At 39.0% G+C, this 19,681-nt stretch overlaps 2 protein-coding genes across 4 annotated transcripts in view; one reads left to right on the plus strand and one right to left on the minus strand.

The window, feature by feature from the left end:
• Nucleotides 1-388: 388 nt before the first annotated feature.
• On the minus strand, nucleotides 389-2,504 carry Mplkip (M-phase specific PLK1 interacting protein). The gene is made up of 2 exons (XM_034510477.2): nucleotides 1,931-2,504; nucleotides 389-878 (listed from the first exon to the last, which is right to left on the minus strand). The coding sequence occupies exons 1-2, from the start codon at nucleotides 2,264-2,266 to the stop codon at nucleotides 678-680; spliced, it is 537 nt and encodes a 178-aa protein (XP_034366368.1). The 5' UTR covers nucleotides 2,267-2,504; the 3' UTR covers nucleotides 389-677.
• A 449-nt stretch (nucleotides 2,505-2,953) lies between these two features.
• Sugct (succinyl-CoA:glutarate-CoA transferase) overlaps nucleotides 2,954-19,681 on the plus strand; it is a 719,395-nt gene continuing 702,667 nt past the window's right edge. For 2 of the 3 annotated variants that reach the window (XM_076939338.1, XM_076939339.1), the window contains exons 1-3: nucleotides 2,954-3,335; nucleotides 17,484-17,535; nucleotides 18,306-18,379. In XM_076939338.1, coding sequence (XP_076795453.1) covers nucleotides 2,969-3,335; nucleotides 17,484-17,535; nucleotides 18,306-18,379 — 493 coding nt within the window. In that variant the 5' untranslated portion in view covers nucleotides 2,954-2,968. The remainder of the gene's footprint in view (nucleotides 3,336-17,483; nucleotides 17,536-18,305; nucleotides 18,380-19,681) is intronic. The other variant, XM_034510479.2, reaches the window with a different exon arrangement.

Below are 19,681 nucleotides of genomic sequence, written 5' to 3' on the forward strand. Positions count from 1 at the left end.
AAATTCCTCCTTTGCTTTCCTCTGGCATTTTATCACAATGACAAGAAATGAACATAACACCTTCTTTGGCTTCAAGAGAAAGTATAAGTCTACAATGCTCCAAATATAGAGAAATTTGGGTAGAACACTGAACTGCATATATATGGTTTATCCTGGCCCTTTGTGGTTAAAAAAGTATAAATCATGTTAAGTGACTTCCAAACTTCAATATTTTAACAAAAATACAAAAAAAAATGAATGTAGAACAATTTTCTATGAATAAATATATAGAAAACTGTCTAAAGTGGCTTATCTATTTCATTTAAAAAGTCTGCAAAACATTTACCCTCAAATTCTAAATGATTACAAAGCATTATTTTAGCAATTCTACATATCCACAAAATCACAATTAGGAAGACAAAAACGTTTTATTTTAAAACATTGAAAAAACAAATGTTATATTGGAAATGTTAAATATGAAAACTGTGTTCTGTGGCACACACTCCCATATAGCTAAATACTGTAAATTGTCCTACCGTTTTCTCTAATAGCAACAACTTGATAAAGTTAGAGATATACCAACGGTCTGCTAATCATTATTCAAAGTCATCATCTTTGGGTTCAATTCATTTACACAAGTAAAAGTTCTGTCCAAGATGTTCCTGACACATGAGGCTTCCAGTTGAGTTTCAGAAATGTTAAGAAAAGTATCTTCCTTTTTTGCCTGTGAATGTTTGCGTATTGCTGTACTGTTGGCTTATATCCACTACAGATACTGGTTCTAGGCCAGCCCAAGGGTCTTCAAGCATTGAAGGCTTAAAATAACTTTCCAACTCATTAGACATTCTTTTTTCTCTACCACGCCCTGATCCAAATGGTGTAGATGTCCTTGGAGAACCCTTTAGGAAAAAAATCATCAGTTAAAAATAAAAACATCTAATAGAGATAATTGGTACTTTCTCCTCTAGTTAAATATTAGTGTGTGTGTGTGTGGGGGGGGTCACATTAAAATTGTCAATTGAAACCCAATATATTCAGTTGCAAATTTCTTTAACCTAGTACTTTTAAGAATTACTAAACCCAACTGTATATGTCTCTTTTAAAAATGTCTGCTATCATCTTAAAAACCTTTTCAGGTTCTAATGTGATAACCCTGCAGCTATTAAATACAAATAAATACAGTACAAGCAGTAATTAATTGTATTCAATTTCTCCTGGAAACTTTTTAACCTCGTAGGCTTCAAATTTCTAGAACTTTAATGTGGCTTGAAAATTTTCTATTCATATTAACTCCAACTCATCAGGGATTCAGCTGGGTGAACATATTCAATTTTGCAAAACGCCTTAGATCCAAGTTGTTAGCCCAAGAGCTACTTCCTGTCTTGTATTCACTCATTGAGAAGAGGGGAAGTTTCCACAATTCCAAATGTTCTATTTTCCCTTCAAGAGAACTTGGAGTAGATATAAATATAGCTTGAAAGACAATGATAATCATTTAAAAAAAAAAAAAAAAAAAGCAAGAATGCAAAAATAAGGGAGAGACAGCTGTAGGAAAATGGCCGTAGACTAAAGTCTAGAGGAGCCATACTACACAACAGTAGGGAATCATTCACTGTCCTCCCCCGAGGAATCCAGGAATATTCACTGAAATGACAGAAAAAAAAAAAAAACCCGAAATAAAACAAAAACCTCTGGGAAGGGAGGAGAAGAAATGGAGGATTAAAAAAGTCTGTATATGAATGTGGTACGCTGGCTAAGCACAATTTCTGTGGAACAGAGAACTATAGCTCCGCCACTCATGGTAGTCTTAATTTCTTTACGCCTCAGGTTACTCAACTGCAAAATTGGGCCAACGTAGTATCAGAGGATTAAACAATCCACGTCAAGGGAATTTTAGTATCACGCCTGCCATAACAGTAAGAGTTCGGCAAACGCTAGCTATTGTCTTTACCTGGGGGTAGGTCTGCTGCTGCCCTGGGGAGTAGCCGAACTGATGCTGGGACCCCGCGGGGGACCTGGAGTAGGAGCCTGGGTAGCCGCCCGGGGATGGAGACCCGAAGCGGGCCCCCGAGAAGCTGCCGCCATGCCGCGGAGAGTGGCTGCTCCCGTACGGCCTAGACCGGGGCCCGCAGGGCGGAGTGTGGTGCGGACTCCCGTACCCGTCCCGAGGGGAGGGCGGCCGCGGCCCCCCGCCCAGGGCACCCCGGAAGTTGTTTCCGCCACCCCAACCTCCTATCCCCGGGCTGGGATACGGAGGAGTTGGGGGTCGAAAATTCGGTCGATGCATAACAGGAAACGAAGCTGAAGAGCTCACCCGACGACCACACCACCGGAACCCCAGCGATCAACTGCCAGAAGGAAACTGGTAGTCCTCTATTTATACAGCCTTCCGGCTGCCAGCGTACTACCACACTTTAGTTCCGGCAGCACAAAGGTTCCGACCTCACCAAGTTTTTGCAAGAGGGCAGGTAAATAGGTCACTCAAGTAGAAGAATGGTGGGTGTGTCTGAGAGGAGGAAAGACTGTAAAGGGGAAACCTAATCCCCAACCCCCAGCGTGAGCAACGCCACCAAGGCCTCCGATGAGATACACCCCCCCCTACACGAAGACGGAAGCGGAAGAGACAAAACCGGTCATTAGGCCTTATTGGCTGTGAGGCGAGAGAGGGGCGTGTCGAAGGGGGCGGTCCCGAAGAGAACGGATCAGAGGGATAGAGTCATCCGGCTTTGAGGCTTCCGGGACTCAAAGCGTGAAGCGTCAGCCCGACTCCGGAGCCAGACTCCTGGACTCTGGCTAGTCGGAGGCGGAAGCCTACATCAAAGCGCCGGATGGGTTGGAATGAGCGGATAGGGCGGGGCCGAGGAGGGGCCTGAGCCAAAGAGGGCGGGGCCGAAGCGTGTGAGGCGAGGGACTTAGTTAAACGAAATAGTTCAAAGGGGCGGAGCGGAGTGAGACTGAGGCCGAGGCCTGGGCCAAAGCAGAGGGTGTGATGGGATGGGATGAGTGCGAGGACGTCCACAAGGAGGGGCGGGGCTGCAGAGGGCGGGGCTGCGGAGGGGCGGGGCTGCGGAGGGGCCTAAGGTCAAGGAGGGAGTTTGCAGGGCGCTCTCTGAGGGAGTTTGCTGAGGGGCGATGCTGTGGATGCTGGCTAGGGCGGTGGCTTTTCGGAGACCTGGCCGAGGCCTGGCCAGCGGGAGGGGGCTGTGGACCGGCCGCGCGCAGTCAGGTACCCACTGACACTGAGCGCTCAGGCTCCCTGAGGAGAGCGCTCGCGCCTCGGGGGGCGCCAGTCGCAGGGCTCACGGCAGCGTTCCTGTCCCGCTTCTCTTCTCCACCCCTGCCTTCTATCCCCCAAGGTTTGGTAACTTAGAAAATCGCACCTCCCGCCCTAAAGCTGAGTTTTAGAAAGCAGACTGCTGCCTCAGTAACTTGAGAGAGCCTGTACTAATTAATGCTGGACTCGAGCCCTGCGTTTCAGTTCTTGTAAAATGGAAGTTGACGAGTTAGGAAGTAGAAATAGAAATTTAAAGGGGGAAAAAAAAAACCCACGAAAATACACCCAGAACTTAAAAATCTTGTGATTATAAAGAAACGGGATAATTAAAAAATGCCATCTTCTGCATAAGATACCTGTCTCGGATATTCCTGTAGAAGATGAGATTTCAAATTACGAGTTTTGTGGAGTTTCCCTAACTCCTTCAGATACTGAAATCAGCTCAGGGAATTTTAGGACTCATTACATTAGAACATTGTGTAGTGTGGATATGTGGGGGCGGGAGGTATTGTTTTAGATTTTTTATGAGTATGAGCTACTGCTTGTGTGTATGCACATGTGCCAGTTGACATGCCTAATGCCTTTGGAGATCAAAAGGGAATCAGATTTCTTGGAACGGGAGAAAAGTGTGGTTGTGAGCTACCTTGTGAGCGAATCTTTATTGAGTATTTTGGCCTTCAGTCTCTGACATCTTCAGTGATATAATTAAAGAGTATCTTCTCAGCTTTATTCTTTATTAATGGAGACATAAACACAAGGGCTTTGGGGAGAATGGGGACAGGTTGCTTAATTTTTCCTGCTCTTGCTTTATTCTTGGATAACTCAGTTGGACTTTTTTGTTTTGCTTCATTTTGGTTTTTATTTTTATTTTTTATTTTTTGAGACAAGTTCTCAATATATAACCCAGGCTCGGCTACATTTCTTACTTCCGAAGACAAATTGTATAGTTAATCATGGAGGGATAACGTCACCACCAGGATGCAGTGATATAATTAGAGCCTGCACACTACAGCTTATCTAACGTTTATATTGTTCTTCACTGGCCATCATTTCTGTTTTCTCTTTGTTTAGTTTAGTATCTGGCAGTTGGGCATTCATACTTACAAATAATTAAGTCATATATCACACACATATATGTCAGTGAGTCAATAATCTGCCTTTTGAAGGGAGCTGAGAAGTGAGGTGATAGGCACCAAAATAACGTTTATTATTTTTTTCTAACTGACAGGATATAGTGCAAAATCTGGCCTCAGCTTGCTCTATATTAATTATCTTTTTATTTGAATTCTGCTTCTAGAATGGTATTGAATCCAGGGCCTTGTGCATGCAGGGTGGGCTCTTTACTATTGAGCTTCCATGCCTCTCAAGTCCCCAGACTCTATCCACACCATACACTAAACATCTAGGAGAAAAAGAAATGCAGTGGAAAATTTTGCCAGGTAGATTAAGACAGTGTACTTTCCAGCACATTTGAAAGTATGGACAAGGATTGTCCCAACTGAATCTTTAATAATTATGTGAAACTCAAGATCTATGTTAATCTCTTTAGAGACTTTCTTCTTTCAAATGAGAAATTTGGCAAGAATAATTAAATGATTTTTTTTAGACATACCTAGCAAGATCAGAATTCAGACTTCTGAATTCTACAGATTTTTTTTCTTAGAAATACAAATAGTCATTTGAAAAATGCAATAAAAAAGTACAAAAATCTAGAAAGTTGGTGGGCATGGTGACACATGTTTTTAATCCTAGCATTTGGGAGGTAGAGGCAAATGAATCTTTGTGAGTTTAAGGCTGGCCTCATCTTCAAAATGAGTTCCAGGATAGCCAGAGCTACGTAATAGAGATTCTGTCTCAAAAAAAAAAAAAAAAAAAAAAAAAAAAAAAAAAAAAAAAAAAAATTACTGTGTAGCTCCTTTTGAATTTACAGATTATCAATATACTCTTAGCTGGTGAAGTCATAGCTATAGCTAGGGTATTCCTAAACTTTAGCCTGGAATTTAAGGTCCTTCTGACTGGATGAGCTGGTGGGCCCAGGAACCCCATATTGAAATTTTATATAGTGACTTTAGTAAAGCATATAGGAAAAGAAAAATGTAGTTGTGCTTCCTGAAGCTATAAAAATTAAAGAACTGTAATAATGGCTGTGAGTATATAGATTTCTCTTGGAGGGAAAAGGGAATATTCCATTTATGTTAGCAAATAGACATGGTTCCTGTAAAAAGACTGCAGTATAGTGTAGGGATAACCAGCGTTAGAAGACAGGATTATACATGTACAGTGCTCTCAGAGCAGTGCTCTCAGGACAGATGCTGCCAATGCTGAGGTGTGGTCTTTAGTTATCATTATGTACATAATGAGCAATGTCAGATTTTTCTGTGTCCTTGAGAACTCTGTGGTGATAATGTATTTTGGATTGTAGAAATTAAAGCAAGTAAGAGCAACAAGATAAAGAAACAAGTATGAATGTGAGTAGAGTTTGCTTGTTTGTATGAGGTTGTAATGATTAGATTATTTAGGTTACCTAAGGGGTATTTGTATGTATGGGGTGTGTGTGTTTACAGTGGATATCAATTTCCTTTCTTTTCATATCTTCAAAACAAACAGCAACACAAATCTACTTGAGAGCCCAATATATAAAAGCAGAATAATGTTTAAAATGGAGATTGTGGGCCCAGAATTCTGCTCACCTTGTACCCTTACTTTGCCATCCTGCAAAGCATCTCTGGGATCCCTTTGAGGAATTCCCAGACCATCTCCATTTTAGGTAAATGGCAGTAATCAGTGCTTCATGCACTGATACTTCGTTTAGTTTTACTGTCTGCAAGAAGTAAATATTTTAATGTTTCTGTGTTGTTAGGCTTTCTAAATGGAAACTGGGTTAAAGGACAAGCCATGGAAGTTAAATAATGATTGATTAGATAGTTAGAAGTATGAGTTTATCTTTAAATGGATATAAACCGAGGCTTGGATGCATTCCCAAGGCTACAAACTCAGCGAGGCTTCTGTCCCCCTAGAAAAGCTATTTATATCCCATGGGGTAGGAGCTCCCCAAAGAATGTTTGCTCCTGTTTATCAGAGGACAGTAGACGCTGGCTGTCATCCTGCACAAATTTCTAGATTCATAATTTTGAGGGTCTTCTCTTATAGTTCAGCTCCTGTAATGAACAGGTCTAACCAACTGATTGGTCCCTATTGTGCTTGTTAACTGTGAGGTATTAGATGCAGGAGTATGGTACATTTCTTGATGTTATTAATCAGAACTGATATCTGCTATAGAAATCTTACATTTACTTTCATAAATGAATATATAGAGATTAAAAGCTTATTATAGAGAAACATTGTTTAAGAGAACATAGTAAATCATTTCTATACATGGAGAATACTTAGGGTATAATCCCTAAGTATTGGGAAAGCATAATCTTTAACTTCTTATTTCCTGGTGGTTTTCAGATTGTTTTCCTTGGAGTGCTGCCTGTTGTCAGGTGTCTCATGTTAAGGACAGTAGGCTACAGAGAAGTGAATGAATATGAGATTAACTCATTCTTTAATAGGAAGGAGTGAATGTGCTTTGAACACAGTAAATCACTTTAACAATATTTCCACTGGCAAAGCAAGACAGATTTAAAGGAACTTAAAAAAAAACATTGCTTTGTTAAAATTTCTTTCCCTTTTTTCTTTTTTAAGATTTATTTATTTTCTGTGGATTGGTATTTTGTCTGTATGTATGTCTGTGTGAGAGTGTCAGATCCCCTGGAACTGGAGTTACAGACAGTCGTGAGCTGCCATGTGGGTGCTGGGAATTGAGGCGGGTGCTGGGAATTGAGGCCTGATCCTGTGGAAGAGCAGCCAGTGCTCCTAATCACTGAGCCATCTCTCTTGTTCCCTGTTTTCATTTCTAAGCATGTGATTAAGCACAAGAGAAACATGTTATACTTATTTACTGTTTTCCAGATTAAATGCCTACACCAACAGAAGTCTCCATTGAAATTAATAAAAATCCTTACAGAAATAGTTCTGTATGAAGAAATAAGAGTTGAAAGGTCTAGTTGTGTGGTTTGAAGGAACACTGAGATGGATTGTTGAGGGTAAGAAGTTTAATAGAAAGGACTATAAATACCATGAATAGATAGATATCAGTGTGGTGGGGACCTTGAAGAGAGTTTAGAGACAGAAAACCTGATGGGTACTCTGTAACAGAATCAGGCTCATGAAGCAGGAGTGGCTGTCTTTTCTTACAGGTCTCTGAGGAAGTGTGGGACGTCACAGCGCAAGCCTGCAGCCAGGCTCTCTGTCTCCCTAGCAAGAGGCAGAGACCAGAGCATATACATGGCCATTACCAACTTTTGTAAACTCAGTTTCTCGGGTGAGAACATGTAAGACTATTAGCTAGAGATTCACAGACACCTTCTTAGGGTGCCTGTCAACATGTGAGAGGGATGGGCTGCTGCAGGTATCGGCCTGAACATCAGTCTGGTCTGGAGTCTGAATTAGAAGTGTGCATCATATTTTCAAAAAACTAACACTAGAAGGTTAATTTAAATGAGCAGATAACATTGAAATATCATTGGAATCTGTATCTTTGTAGTTTTTCTAGTACAAAATGATAAACATGTGATTCTATAATTTGAGTGTCCCCTCCAAAATACAAGTGAAAGTTTAATTACGGATATAATAGTATTGGCCTTTAAAAGATGTTTAGGACTTGAAGCTCAGCCCTCATGGTGGGTTAGCATGGTTCTAAGTTAGTCATTGCTAGAGTGGTTTCATACAAAACCAAACTCACCTTCCTCATCCCTGTAGTTGTTGCCCTTTGTCCTTTTGTTTTCTGCCTTGGGGAATGCAACGCAAAGACTACATGTAAGCACCGTGCCCTCTTGGAAGTTCTAGCTCTTAAATTATGAGAAATAAATCCCCTTTTAAATAAATCACCCACTCTATCGTTTTCTGTTATAGCTCCAAAAAACAAGCAGATACAACACTTTTGCATAAAATGTAAAGATTACATAAGCAAGAGAAGTAGTGAGCTTTTATCCAAGAAGCAACTACTGGATGTTTTTAATAGGAAAACCAAACATCAGTTAGTTCTTCTGGGAAACAGAAGAGAGTTTTTTTTTTTTTTTTTTTTTTTCAGAAGAGTTTTAAATGGGCAAACAAAATGTTAGAATCTGAGTCTGTAAAAACTACACCTTTGCATTATGTACTTCTATTAAATAATGACTGGTTAAAATTATTATTATTATTATTATTATTTTGAAACAGGATCTTACTCTGGAGCCCTGAGTGGCCTGGAACTCTCTATTTGTAGTCTGGTCTCAGACTTACAGATATCTGTCTGCCTCTGCTTCCTCAGTGTTGGAGTTAAAGGCATACATACATCACCATGACTAGCTAAAGGTTTTGCTACCCAAATTTATACAAATCAATAAAAAAGGTTAAGGTGCTTTTTGAATCACAAGAAAACAGCCAAGAGTAATTTATAAGAAAAGATATGAAAATATTCCATGTATTCCATGTATAAACTAATGACAGTAGCAAGCATTTTAACTGTCAATTTTATAACAAATAAAAACAAAACTCCCCAAATTAAGATGTTATTCAGGATTATAGTAGATGATGAAAAACATTTTCTTTTTTGTATTTGCTTGTTTTCTGGGGCTATAACAGAAAACGATAGAGTGGGTGATTTATTTAAAAGGGGATTTATTTCTCATAATTTAAGAGCTAGAACTTCCAAGAGGGCACAGTACTTACATGTAGTCTTTGCGTTGCATTCCCCAAGGCAGAAAACAAAAGGACAAAGGGCAACAACTACAGGGATGAGGAAGGTGAGTTTGGTTTTGTATGAAACCACTCTAGCAATGACTAACTTAGAACCATGCTAACCCATCATGAGGGTTGATGGGTATCTTTGGTACACTGCTGGTGCCAGCACATATGAACGAAACCTTTTTGGTAGACAGTTTGATAATATCTTAAAACTTACAAAGCATTTACCATGTGAACATGGTTAGGCTAACTCAGTACCAGTCTTTTTCCGTGAAAACAAACTCCTTGTTGCAATCCCCCAAACTCTAAAGGCCTTGTGAAACATAAATTTTTACCTTTACCATTTGAAGACTCTGGGAAGATCCATAACCCTTAATACACAAAGTATCTCTACACATCTCTCTTGCTCATTAGAGTTACCCACTGAATCAAATAATAAAACCCTCTGTCTCACAGACATTCATCCACACACTTCTTCAATGCAGTCCCTTTCCCTTGTATATTCTTCTGAGCTACACATGCACAATTTTCTGTGAAATGAGGACTTAATATTCTTTTGGATATAATACTTTTGAGATTTTCATACAACATATTTTAAATTATTTTTGAAATTATGATGTACTTTTATCATGCCCCTTGTATCTTCTCCCTCCAAGGTCTCCCATATAGCCCCCTCCTTGTTTTTTTTCTAATTTATAGCTTATTTTTTTCATTAATTGTTGTTACATATTTGCCTTCCTTTCCTGCTCCTTAACTTTTTCCAGATGGATCTATCTCCAACCCCTCCCAGCTTTTTTTGGTCTTTCTTTTTCCTTCCCCTTTCTCTCCCTTGTCTCCTTTCTCCTCTGTCTCTTCCTCTTCTCCTCTTCCCTTCTTGTTGTCTTCCCCCTTTCTACCTCTTCCCTTCCTTCTTCTTCCTCCTCCTCTTGACCTTCTTCTACAGCCCTGTAAGTACAAATTGTGCTGTCTCAAACTTATTGTGTGGTACTGGTACATGGTCAATATAGTAGGGGCCACACCTTTAAAATAACACCTGACCATCCCTCCCCCAGAAGCCATGAACTGTCAATAACTCCTCAGCTAAGTGTGCATGATCATGAGGTCTTTCCCACTCCATGCTAGAATGGTGTCTGGCTTACTCTTGTACAGGCACCCACATCTGCTGAGAGCTCATGAGCTGTTATGTCTGGAAGATAGCTTTGCTCTGACCTTTCCTGGCCTCTCACTCTTACAGTCTTTTTATGCCCTCACTTTTGTGGTGGTTCCTGAGACTCTGACTCTCTCTCTCTCTCTCCCCTCCCCCCCCTCTGTGTGTGTGTACATGCACTCTCCACCATGCATTCTCTCTGTGTCTCCATGTGTTTGTATAGTAAAGATGCCCCACTTGTGACTGAGGACACTCACTGTTCTCCACTGTTCTCCACTGACACTCTCTTTACTTGATCAGTTGTGAGTTTCATAGTTCTGAAAGCTGAACCAATGTATGGGCATAGACATACGAATTTAGAGAGTAATGTGATACTATATTGATTTAGTAAACTGATAGTAGAAATACTACTTGGGCCTGTTTAAAGGAGCTTCTTGCATTTTGTTGGACTGGAATATCCCATTATTCTACCCTATACTTTTCTTTTTCTTTTCTTTTCTTTTCTTTCTTTCTTTCTTTCTTTCTTTCTTTCTTTCTTTCTTTCTTCCTTTTCTTTTTCCTTTCCTTCCTTTATTTTTTCCTTGTAGCATAGAATATTTATTTTTACATTACATCCTGCTCTACCTTCCCCACTCCTCTGCTCCCAGTTCCTCCTCCTCATCTCCTCTACCCCCACATCTTCCCTTCTGTTCTTTCTCCTATGAAAAGGGGAGGCCTTCTATGAATGTCAGCTAACCTTGGCATATCAAGTTACAGAAGGACAATAGGTGCAACTTCATCTATTGTGGCTAGGCAAGGCAGCCCAGTTAGGAAAAAGGGATGCAAAGGCAGGCAACAGAGTCAGATACAGCCCCTTTTTAGAAGTCCCACATGAACACTGAGCTGCTCAACTGTTACATATGTGCAGAGGGCCTAGGTCCATTCCATGCATGCTCTCTTGTTGTTCAGTCTGTGTGGGCACCTATGGGCCCAGGTTAGTTGATTCTGTAGGTTTTTTTTTTTTTTTTTTTTTTTTTTTTTTTGTGATGTCCTTGATTTCTCTAGCTCATTCAATCCTTCCTCACCCTCTTTAATGAGATTCCCCAAGTATAAAATTGTATAAATTATATGTATCACTTATTTTTTACATATAAGGGTTTTTTTTTTTTAGCAAAATTGATTTAAAAATATGCAAAACATGAAAAAATATTAAAACAAAAATTTCTGTAATGTATTTGTGTGTGTGTGTGTGTATGTGTGTGTGTGTGCGTGCGCAGTTCTTCATGTATAAGTAAGTGGGTGTTGGGAACAGAGGACAACCTGAGGTTTCATTTAGTCAGGTTCTGTCCTTGGGCTTTTTTGGTTTTGAGACAACCAAAAAAGAGGTCAACTCAGGAGCTTTAGAAAATTCCACCAGACCTCTCCCCTCTTGGAAGAGAAAGGTCATAGACCACTTAGGCATTCCTCCCTGCCAGAAGAGAGAGACTAATTAACATTCCTCAGACCACAGGGGGTGGGGACCAACCTGCTGGTGAGGGAGGCTCAGAGCAAGAGGACAGATTCCACAGGACTGACCCTTGGCCATGCACAGACAAGGGAAGTCCCTGCCACCTCATTCCCTGGAGACCAGTCAGTTTTAAAGTCACATTGTTCTGCCAATCATATTGTGCCTAGTTGCTGTTTCTCTATGCTACCCCTGGAGACTGTATAAATGTCCACTGAACAAGCTGAGTGGGGTCACCTTTCCTTTGGGATGTAGGATGGCCCCAGCATGCTGGAACATTAAAATTCCTCTTGCTTTTTGCAGCGATTCTAGTCTCTGCATGGTTCCCTCAGGGGGTAAACAAAGGCTCCTCAGAGCGTTACAGTCTCAATTCCCTGGCCTGGAACTTTCCAAGTAGGCTGGCTTCTGAGGATTTTCCTGTCTCCACTTGCAATTTGGTGTTGGGATTACAAGTACATGGTACCATATTCAGCTTAATGTGGCTTCCAGTTATTAAACTCAGCTCTTCATGTTTATAAAGCAAACCCTTCACCAACTGAACCCTCTCTCCAGGCCCTCCACAATGGACACATTTATACCTATGTCTTAGCATACTTATAAAATGATTTGTTTTGTTTTTTTGTTTGCTTCTTTTTAAGACAGGGTCTCCTGTGTATCCCTGGCTGGCCTTGACCTCACAGAGATTCACCTGCCTCTGGCTCCTAACTGCAGAATTAAAGTTGTGTGCCACCACACCTGGATGCAGAGGTTTTACTGAGAGTGAATTAACTTCTGTATGCAAGAAAACTTAATGGGCTAATATTAGTATTTTAAAGTTTTATAGAAACTTTTAAGGTGTTTTCATAAAAGGTTGCTTGTCATTCCAAATGGTATAAAAGTTTCCTTTAACCATAACCTTGTCATCCTTTTAAATATTCCAAACTGGTGTGGTAAAATAATGTTATAATATTCATCTTTTTGATTATAGAGGAAAATTCTCAAGATATTTTTTGTCACACTACTGGAGATTTTTACCTGAACTGTTAATTTCCCCTGAAATTTGTTTCTTTTTTCTGATCTCTAAGTTTTATTGTAGAAATCATTTGTGTCTTATTCTTGAGAATGCTTTTATCTGCGACTGCATCATCTATCTTCTACTTTTATTCCCAGTATCTTTTACTGTATGACACTATCTCTGTCTACCAAGTTATGTATTGTAAATAGAACTGTTCCCCTTATGGTTGTTTGACTTTTAATCTTTGTATCTCTGTTTTTCTTTATTTTTGTTTTTGATAAATAAAAGCTTTCCTCAAATAAAAGTATAAATATTTTCTTTCATTTTTTTCTAGCACCTTAACTCTTTAAATTGTATTCATATTTAGTTCTTGAATCTATGTAGAATTCAATAAATTAATAAGACCAGGCACAATTTCTGTTTTTCTATGTGTATAAACAGTTTTCCCAACTATATCTTCAATAATTTCACATTCCTCAATCAATTGAGATTTCTTCATTGTGCAATATTTAATTTTTCTATTATACTTGCTTCCCTATTCATTGATGTATTTACTTGTCTGTTTTGTTTGTTTTTAAGACAGAGTTTCTCTGTGCAGCCATGGATGTCCTGGAACTCACTCTGTAGACCAGGCTGGCTTCAATTTCAGAGACCTTCCTGCCTGTACCTTCTGAGTGCTGAGACTAAAGTCCTGGCTTCACTTGTCTGTTATTGATATAGTATACTCAATGATCTCTTAGCCTAATTATCCTTTCCTAACTTCATAATTTTACTGACTATTCTTGATCATATACTCATCAAAAGGAATTTTAGAATAAATGTATTAAGTCTTGTTTTTGTTCTTTTTTTCCTGGTAGTAAGATGTTTATATATTTTTGGTGTGCTTTAGTGACAGTGTTTTCCTCTGTATCCCAGGCTGGAATGGAATTCACTGTAGATCAGGCTGACCTTGAACTCATGGCAGTCCTTCTGTCCCAGCCTCTCAAGTGCTGAGAATTTAGGCATGAGATACCATGCCCGAGATACTTCCCTAGAGCTAGAGGTACAGGCTGTCGTAAGCCATTTGTGTGGGTGCTTAGAACCAAACTCTTGGTCCCCCAGTTGAATTTTCATAATACATTCAGTTTTGTTTGTATGCTTCCTAAAGCTTGTCTCAGGTTTGCTGGCAGTCATGCTCTATAAGGCCCGTGGTTCATTTGGTAGTTTATACTAAATTATGAACTCCTAGGGCAAGCACACGGTTAGGGTCCTTCATGACCACTCACATATTTCATCAGCATATTAATAGATAACATTGTTTTATAAACATTTCTGTTTGAAGGCACCATATGTAATAATGAATTTATAACAACACTAACTCATACCTGAATTAAGCTCAGCTAATGTGCAGTTTCTCCTTAAATCATATCACATCCTTCATGTAGTCAGCAATATTAGATACTACTTTGCCACTATAATTTGTTTTTAATCAGTGAAATCAACAATAAAAAGCAAAAAAAAAATTGAAATATATTGCCAAATGCACACTTATTTCCAGTATAACAGTTGAAACAGGAGAGATGAAGATTACCTTGCTTGATTTCAGATGGGAATGTGTACATTGGTGGTTTCAGTTTTCCTGTGCATTGTTCTATGTTTCAAAAGACCTGTGAATTTTGGGTCACAAATAAACTTTTTTTGACTAGTCAAATCTTGAATAAAATGGTCTATTGTAATGTCATAAATCTCTTTTGATGCTACTTATGTGTGCAAGGCTATTGGTTGCTAAAATCTTCAACGTGGCAGTATTTATAAAAATATTGCAGAGACTGCACAGCTGGAGATTCTTGAGATGAATATAGGCCTCACTATGTAGTCCACCTGCGCTAGAGCTCACTGTGCAGACAAGGCTACTCAACTGCAGTCTTCCTGCCACAGCCAGCTGACTGCTGGTTTTCCAACCTTGCACCACTGTGTGGCATCCTTGTTTTCTGAAGCAGGAACTTGAATTCCAACTACTCTTACTTCCATCTTCCAATTGCTAGGCTTATAAATATGTGGCACTTTTCTGGGCCCTTTGATTTTAATATTTTAATTCAAAGTTTTATTTAAGCATCAAAAATTTTATGTGGTTAATTTTTCACTAAAGTTAGCTTTTTGTTTTGTCTTGTTTTTCGAGATGGGGTTGCTTTGTGTAGTCCTGTCTGTCCTGGAACTTGCTCTGTAGATCAGGCTGTCCTTGAACTGCCTGCTTCTGACTCCCAAGTGCTAGGATTAAAGGTATGAACCACCTTTAAAATTAGCTATTAAAAGGCTAGGTGTGGTGGCACATGCAATTAATCCTAGCACCTGGGAGGCAGAGTTAGCTCTTTATGATGAAGAGGGCTGAAGAAAGCAATGTGAAGCAAGCTAGTAAGCAGCACCCCTCCATGACTTCTGCATTAGCTCCTGCTTCCAGGTGTCTGCCCTGTTTGAGCACTTGTCCTGACTTTCTTCAATAATGAACAGCAATATAGAAGAATAAGCCAAATAAACCCTTTTATTTTGAACTTGCTTTTTGGTCATGACATTTCATTGCAGCAGTAGAAATCCTAAGTTAGGGTCCATTTTTCAGGTTATAAGACTTAATATTTGAAAGGTCAGCTCAGAATGGTGTTGTGTCTGCAGCCCAGTTTATCTGTTCTGTGCCTCAGCTCTGCTTAACACTTTTTTCCTGCTCCATTTTAAGTATCCTGAATCATTTGTACCCCATTTTGATCCTCAGCATCCTCTAATGCTCTCCTTCTTTGGATGACCCAGTGTCTATTTCTTGTTACTCATCTTTTTATTGACTGGTGACCCCTAGAGGTGGTTTTTTTTTGCAGGGAGAAGGATACATGGAGGTAATTCAATGTTATTTTTCCTACTTTCACTTTGACACATGCTTATATCTTGATTGTATTTAGAACATAGGGAAGAAATTTCTGTACACTGAATTTTTAAGGATTTTGCTTCATTTTATCACCTAATGATATTATTGAGAAATCTGATATTGAGGGGATGGGGGAAAGGAGGGATAGTCCAGTGGTTAAGAATGTTGGTAGATATTGCAATAACCAGAGTTTAGTTCCCAGCACACACATTGGGCAGTTCACAAATTCCTGTAACTCCATCTCTAGGGAATCCGATACCATTTTCTGTCTTCCATTGGTTATCCATGTGCAAGGTACCAAGCCAGCCTGTTACACACACACACACACACACACACCCCTTTAAGAAATCTGAAACTGTCCTCATTAACAGCCCTTTACATACAGCTGTGTTTTGTCTTTCTGCCCTGTGAATGCTTCGTATCCTTTGTAAGATAAAAAGGCCTGTCCTTCAGATTTTCACAGTGATGTGCTTGGGTGCATGTACTTTCTCTTTTTTATTTAATTTTTTTCATATAATATATTTTGAACATGTTTTTACCCTTCACCAACTCTTCTCAGGGCTGGTTATTTTATTTACATGTGTGTGCATGTCCTCAGTGAATGTTTGTAGATCAGTGGACTACTTGTGGGAGTTGTTTTTTTTTTGTTTGTTTGTTTGGTTGGTTGGTTTTTTTTTCTATTTTGTGTGTTTCTGGTATGGAACACAGGGTGTCAGGGTTGGAAGTAATTGCCTTTGGCAGCTATGTTACCACTCCTGATGGTTTAGTTTTAACTGTCTTTTTTTGTTTGTTTGGTTTTTGTTTTGTTTTTTGTTTTTTGTTTTTTCGAGACAGGGTTTCTCTGTGTAGTCCTGGCTGTCCTGATACTCACTCTGCAGACCAGGCTGGCCTTGAGCTCAGAAATCCGCCTGCCTCTGCCTCCCAAGTGCTGGGATTAAAGGCGTGCGCCACCACCGCCCAGCTAGTTTTAACTGTCAACTCACAGTTACAATCCACAGTAACTCTGGAAGAGAGTTACAGTGAGAGATTTTTCTATATCCAGTTGGCCTATTTGAATGCTGTGTTAACTGGTTGTGGTCCTTGAACTTTAGTAAATGTTGGAGGATGAAGAAACCTGGGTAGTGCGGCATATACTAATTTTAGTAACTAAGGTTAAATGCGGGAAGAAAGTAGGTAAGCGAAGACAGGGATAAGTATTAGATTGAGATAACTCTGAAAAGAAAAACAATTGATGTGGAGGGTAACAAACTGGGAAGAGAAAGCTGAAATACTGTTAGGACTCATAGATTTCAGTAATTGTGAAAACTTTGGATGGTGAAATCAAGAAGTCAAAAGTGAGTGTAAGGCTGGGAGAGAAAGGAGTAAGGACTAAGAGGGGAGTACTTGAGAGGCAGGAGAAAAGTATGGTAGAGAATGCACAATAAAATAGTGGGTAGAGAATCAACAACCTGGAAATTGGATGGAGCAGTAACACAATCAAAATCATCAATCAGGAATCATAGAGGCAAGAGCGGCAGTTAAATAACAGGAAGTAAGAAACTGAAAGACTCTTCTGTGGAGTACATTTCTGGCCCAGTTGTGCTGATTTGGAAAGATGAAGTTATCACATCCATCTAGCTCCGGCAGGCTCCACTCAGTGCTCGGTGAGGGAGGCTTGAGTGGCAGCCATTAGTCTTTGCTGCCTCCTTCATCTTGGTCTCTGTGTTTCAGGCCTACAGAGGAGAGAGGTTGGAAACCCATTACTTATAGTTCCTGCAGAATTTTGTAGTTTTTTTTTTTTTTTCAATGAAACAGGCCAAGGTTTTTATATTATATATCAAACAGAATTATTGAGTAGGAAAATTATTTTTGATAGTAACAGATTACTTAGAATATAAAAAATTATTTATTGTTTACTTTGTAAAAATTTGTAATCTATACACTCTTCAATGTTATTTGTCTTGGCAGATTGTCATGGCATAAAACCACTGGAGGGTGTGAGAATTCTGGATCTAACAAGGTTTGTGTTGCGTTACCTGTGGTTTAGTGATTGAGTCTCCCCCTCCTTTGAAAAGGTTTTATTAGTTTTTAGATTATATGGAGATATTTACATGCTTATGTTGAAATTTTGATAAATGAACTGAAAAGAAATTCTGGACTATAATTTCAAAGACAATGTTGTATTTATGAATTTTTCCAATATTCATATTTGCATATAATTAACTATACTCAAATTATAACTGTATTGAAATTAGGTTCCTCCCTTTTTTTGTTTTGTTTTTTTATTTCCAGACAGGGTTTCTCTGTGTACCCCTGACTGTCCTGGAACTTGGCTTCAGACTCAGAAATCTGCCTGCCTCTGCCACCCAAGTTCTGGGATTAAAAGTGTGTGCTGCTGCTGCTCTGAAGTTTTAATCTATATTTTAAATGTACCAATATAGTTTGAATAATTTCCTATGCTCATTTAAAGCTAACAAAAGATGACATTTATAAATGCCCAAATTATTCCTCAATTTTTACTTCTGTAAATAAGGACTTTTTATATATTTATATATATATATCTTTGTTTTAGTTTCAATTTTTTCCTCGGGATAGAATTCTAGAAATAAAGTTCCTGCATCAAATGGGATATAGTTTTTTTAAGCTCTTGATAAGTATGGAAAAGTGTAATTCTAACACGTTTAATCATTGCTAGCATTATATGAGTTTCTTTGTGTTAATTGACTTAATAAAATAGTTAATACAAAGATCTTGAGATGGTCATTTATCTATCACTGTTTAACATTGTAGAGTACTGGCAGGACCTTTTGCCACAATGAATTTAGGAGATCTTGGAGCAGAAGTTATAAAAGTGGAAAGACCAGGTAAATTTATTTACTTTTAAAAAGTAGGGTCTAATAAAAAAAAAGTAGAGTCTAATAAATGTTTTTGGGAATTCTGTAAATAATCCAGGATTAGCATACCCATAAATTGAGTGAGAAAATGAGTTATTTTTCTTCATTCCTTGTCTTTCTAAGTGTCTATATTAATTATCATTGACTGGTGTGTATCAAGGACTAAGACTGAAGCCAGTTCCTTCTCATATAGTGAAAGATTCTGTTAGTATACATAATTACAGTCCTGATAGCCACACCATAGTGCTAGTCAAAGTCCTAAGCCCTCCACTGAGTTTAGTTTAATCGTTGCAACAACTCTTTGTGCTAATAAACTAGTCCTAATGTAAAAGGATTATGTAAGTACTGTGTTATGATCCTGGTTCTCCTAAGTCCATATGAGTAGTCCCATGAGTTAGTGAGACTATACTCCATGACTTTGGGCTGAAGGGCAAAGATGCAGAAAAAGAAGGGCATAGGATACAGAGAAAGAGAAGGAAAAAGAATTAAAGTTCTGTAACAAGAAATCCAAATACCCCCACCTAAGTCATTATTTACTAATAAAAGAAACATTTAATTTCATACCATAAAAGTTTGATGTTTAAAAAGCTAAATTTAGATAAGTTCTTTGGCAACTCTATATCCAACAGAGGGCTGATATCAAAAATATATAAAGAACTCATGAAACTAGACATCAACAAACCAAAAAACCCAATTAAAATGGGGTACAGATCTAAACAGAGATTCTTGACAAAGGAATCTGTAGTGGTTGAGAAGTTAGAGAAATGTTCAACAACCTTAGTCATCAGGGAAATGCAAATCAAAAGGACTCTGAGGTTCCATCTTACTCTTGTCAGAATGGCTAAGATCAAAACCACAAGTGACAGCTCATGCTGGCAAGGATGTGGAGTAAGGGGAACACTCTTCATAGCTGTTGGGAGTGCAAACTTTACAACCAATTTGGAAATCAAGACTTCACTTATAAAATGAAGTATTACTCACCTATTAAGAGCAATGACATGACAAACTTTGCAGGCAAATGAATGGAACTAGAAAAGAACATCCTGAATGAGGTAACCCAGACCCAGAAAGACAAACATACTATGTACTCACTTATAAGTGGATATTAGTCATAAAGCACAGGATAACCACACCACAGACACAAAGAAGCTAAGTAACAAGGAGGGTCCAAGGGGGTGTTTCTTGGCTCTACACAAAGAATGGAAACTAGAAAAGACATGGATGCTGCAGATGGATGGGATGGACATAGGGTGATGTGGGATGTGATGGGGA

Source organism: Arvicanthis niloticus, chromosome 8 (assembly GCF_011762505.2).
Source record: "Arvicanthis niloticus isolate mArvNil1 chromosome 8, mArvNil1.pat.X, whole genome shotgun sequence".
NCBI classification, from domain to species: domain Eukaryota; kingdom Metazoa; phylum Chordata; class Mammalia; order Rodentia; family Muridae; genus Arvicanthis; species Arvicanthis niloticus.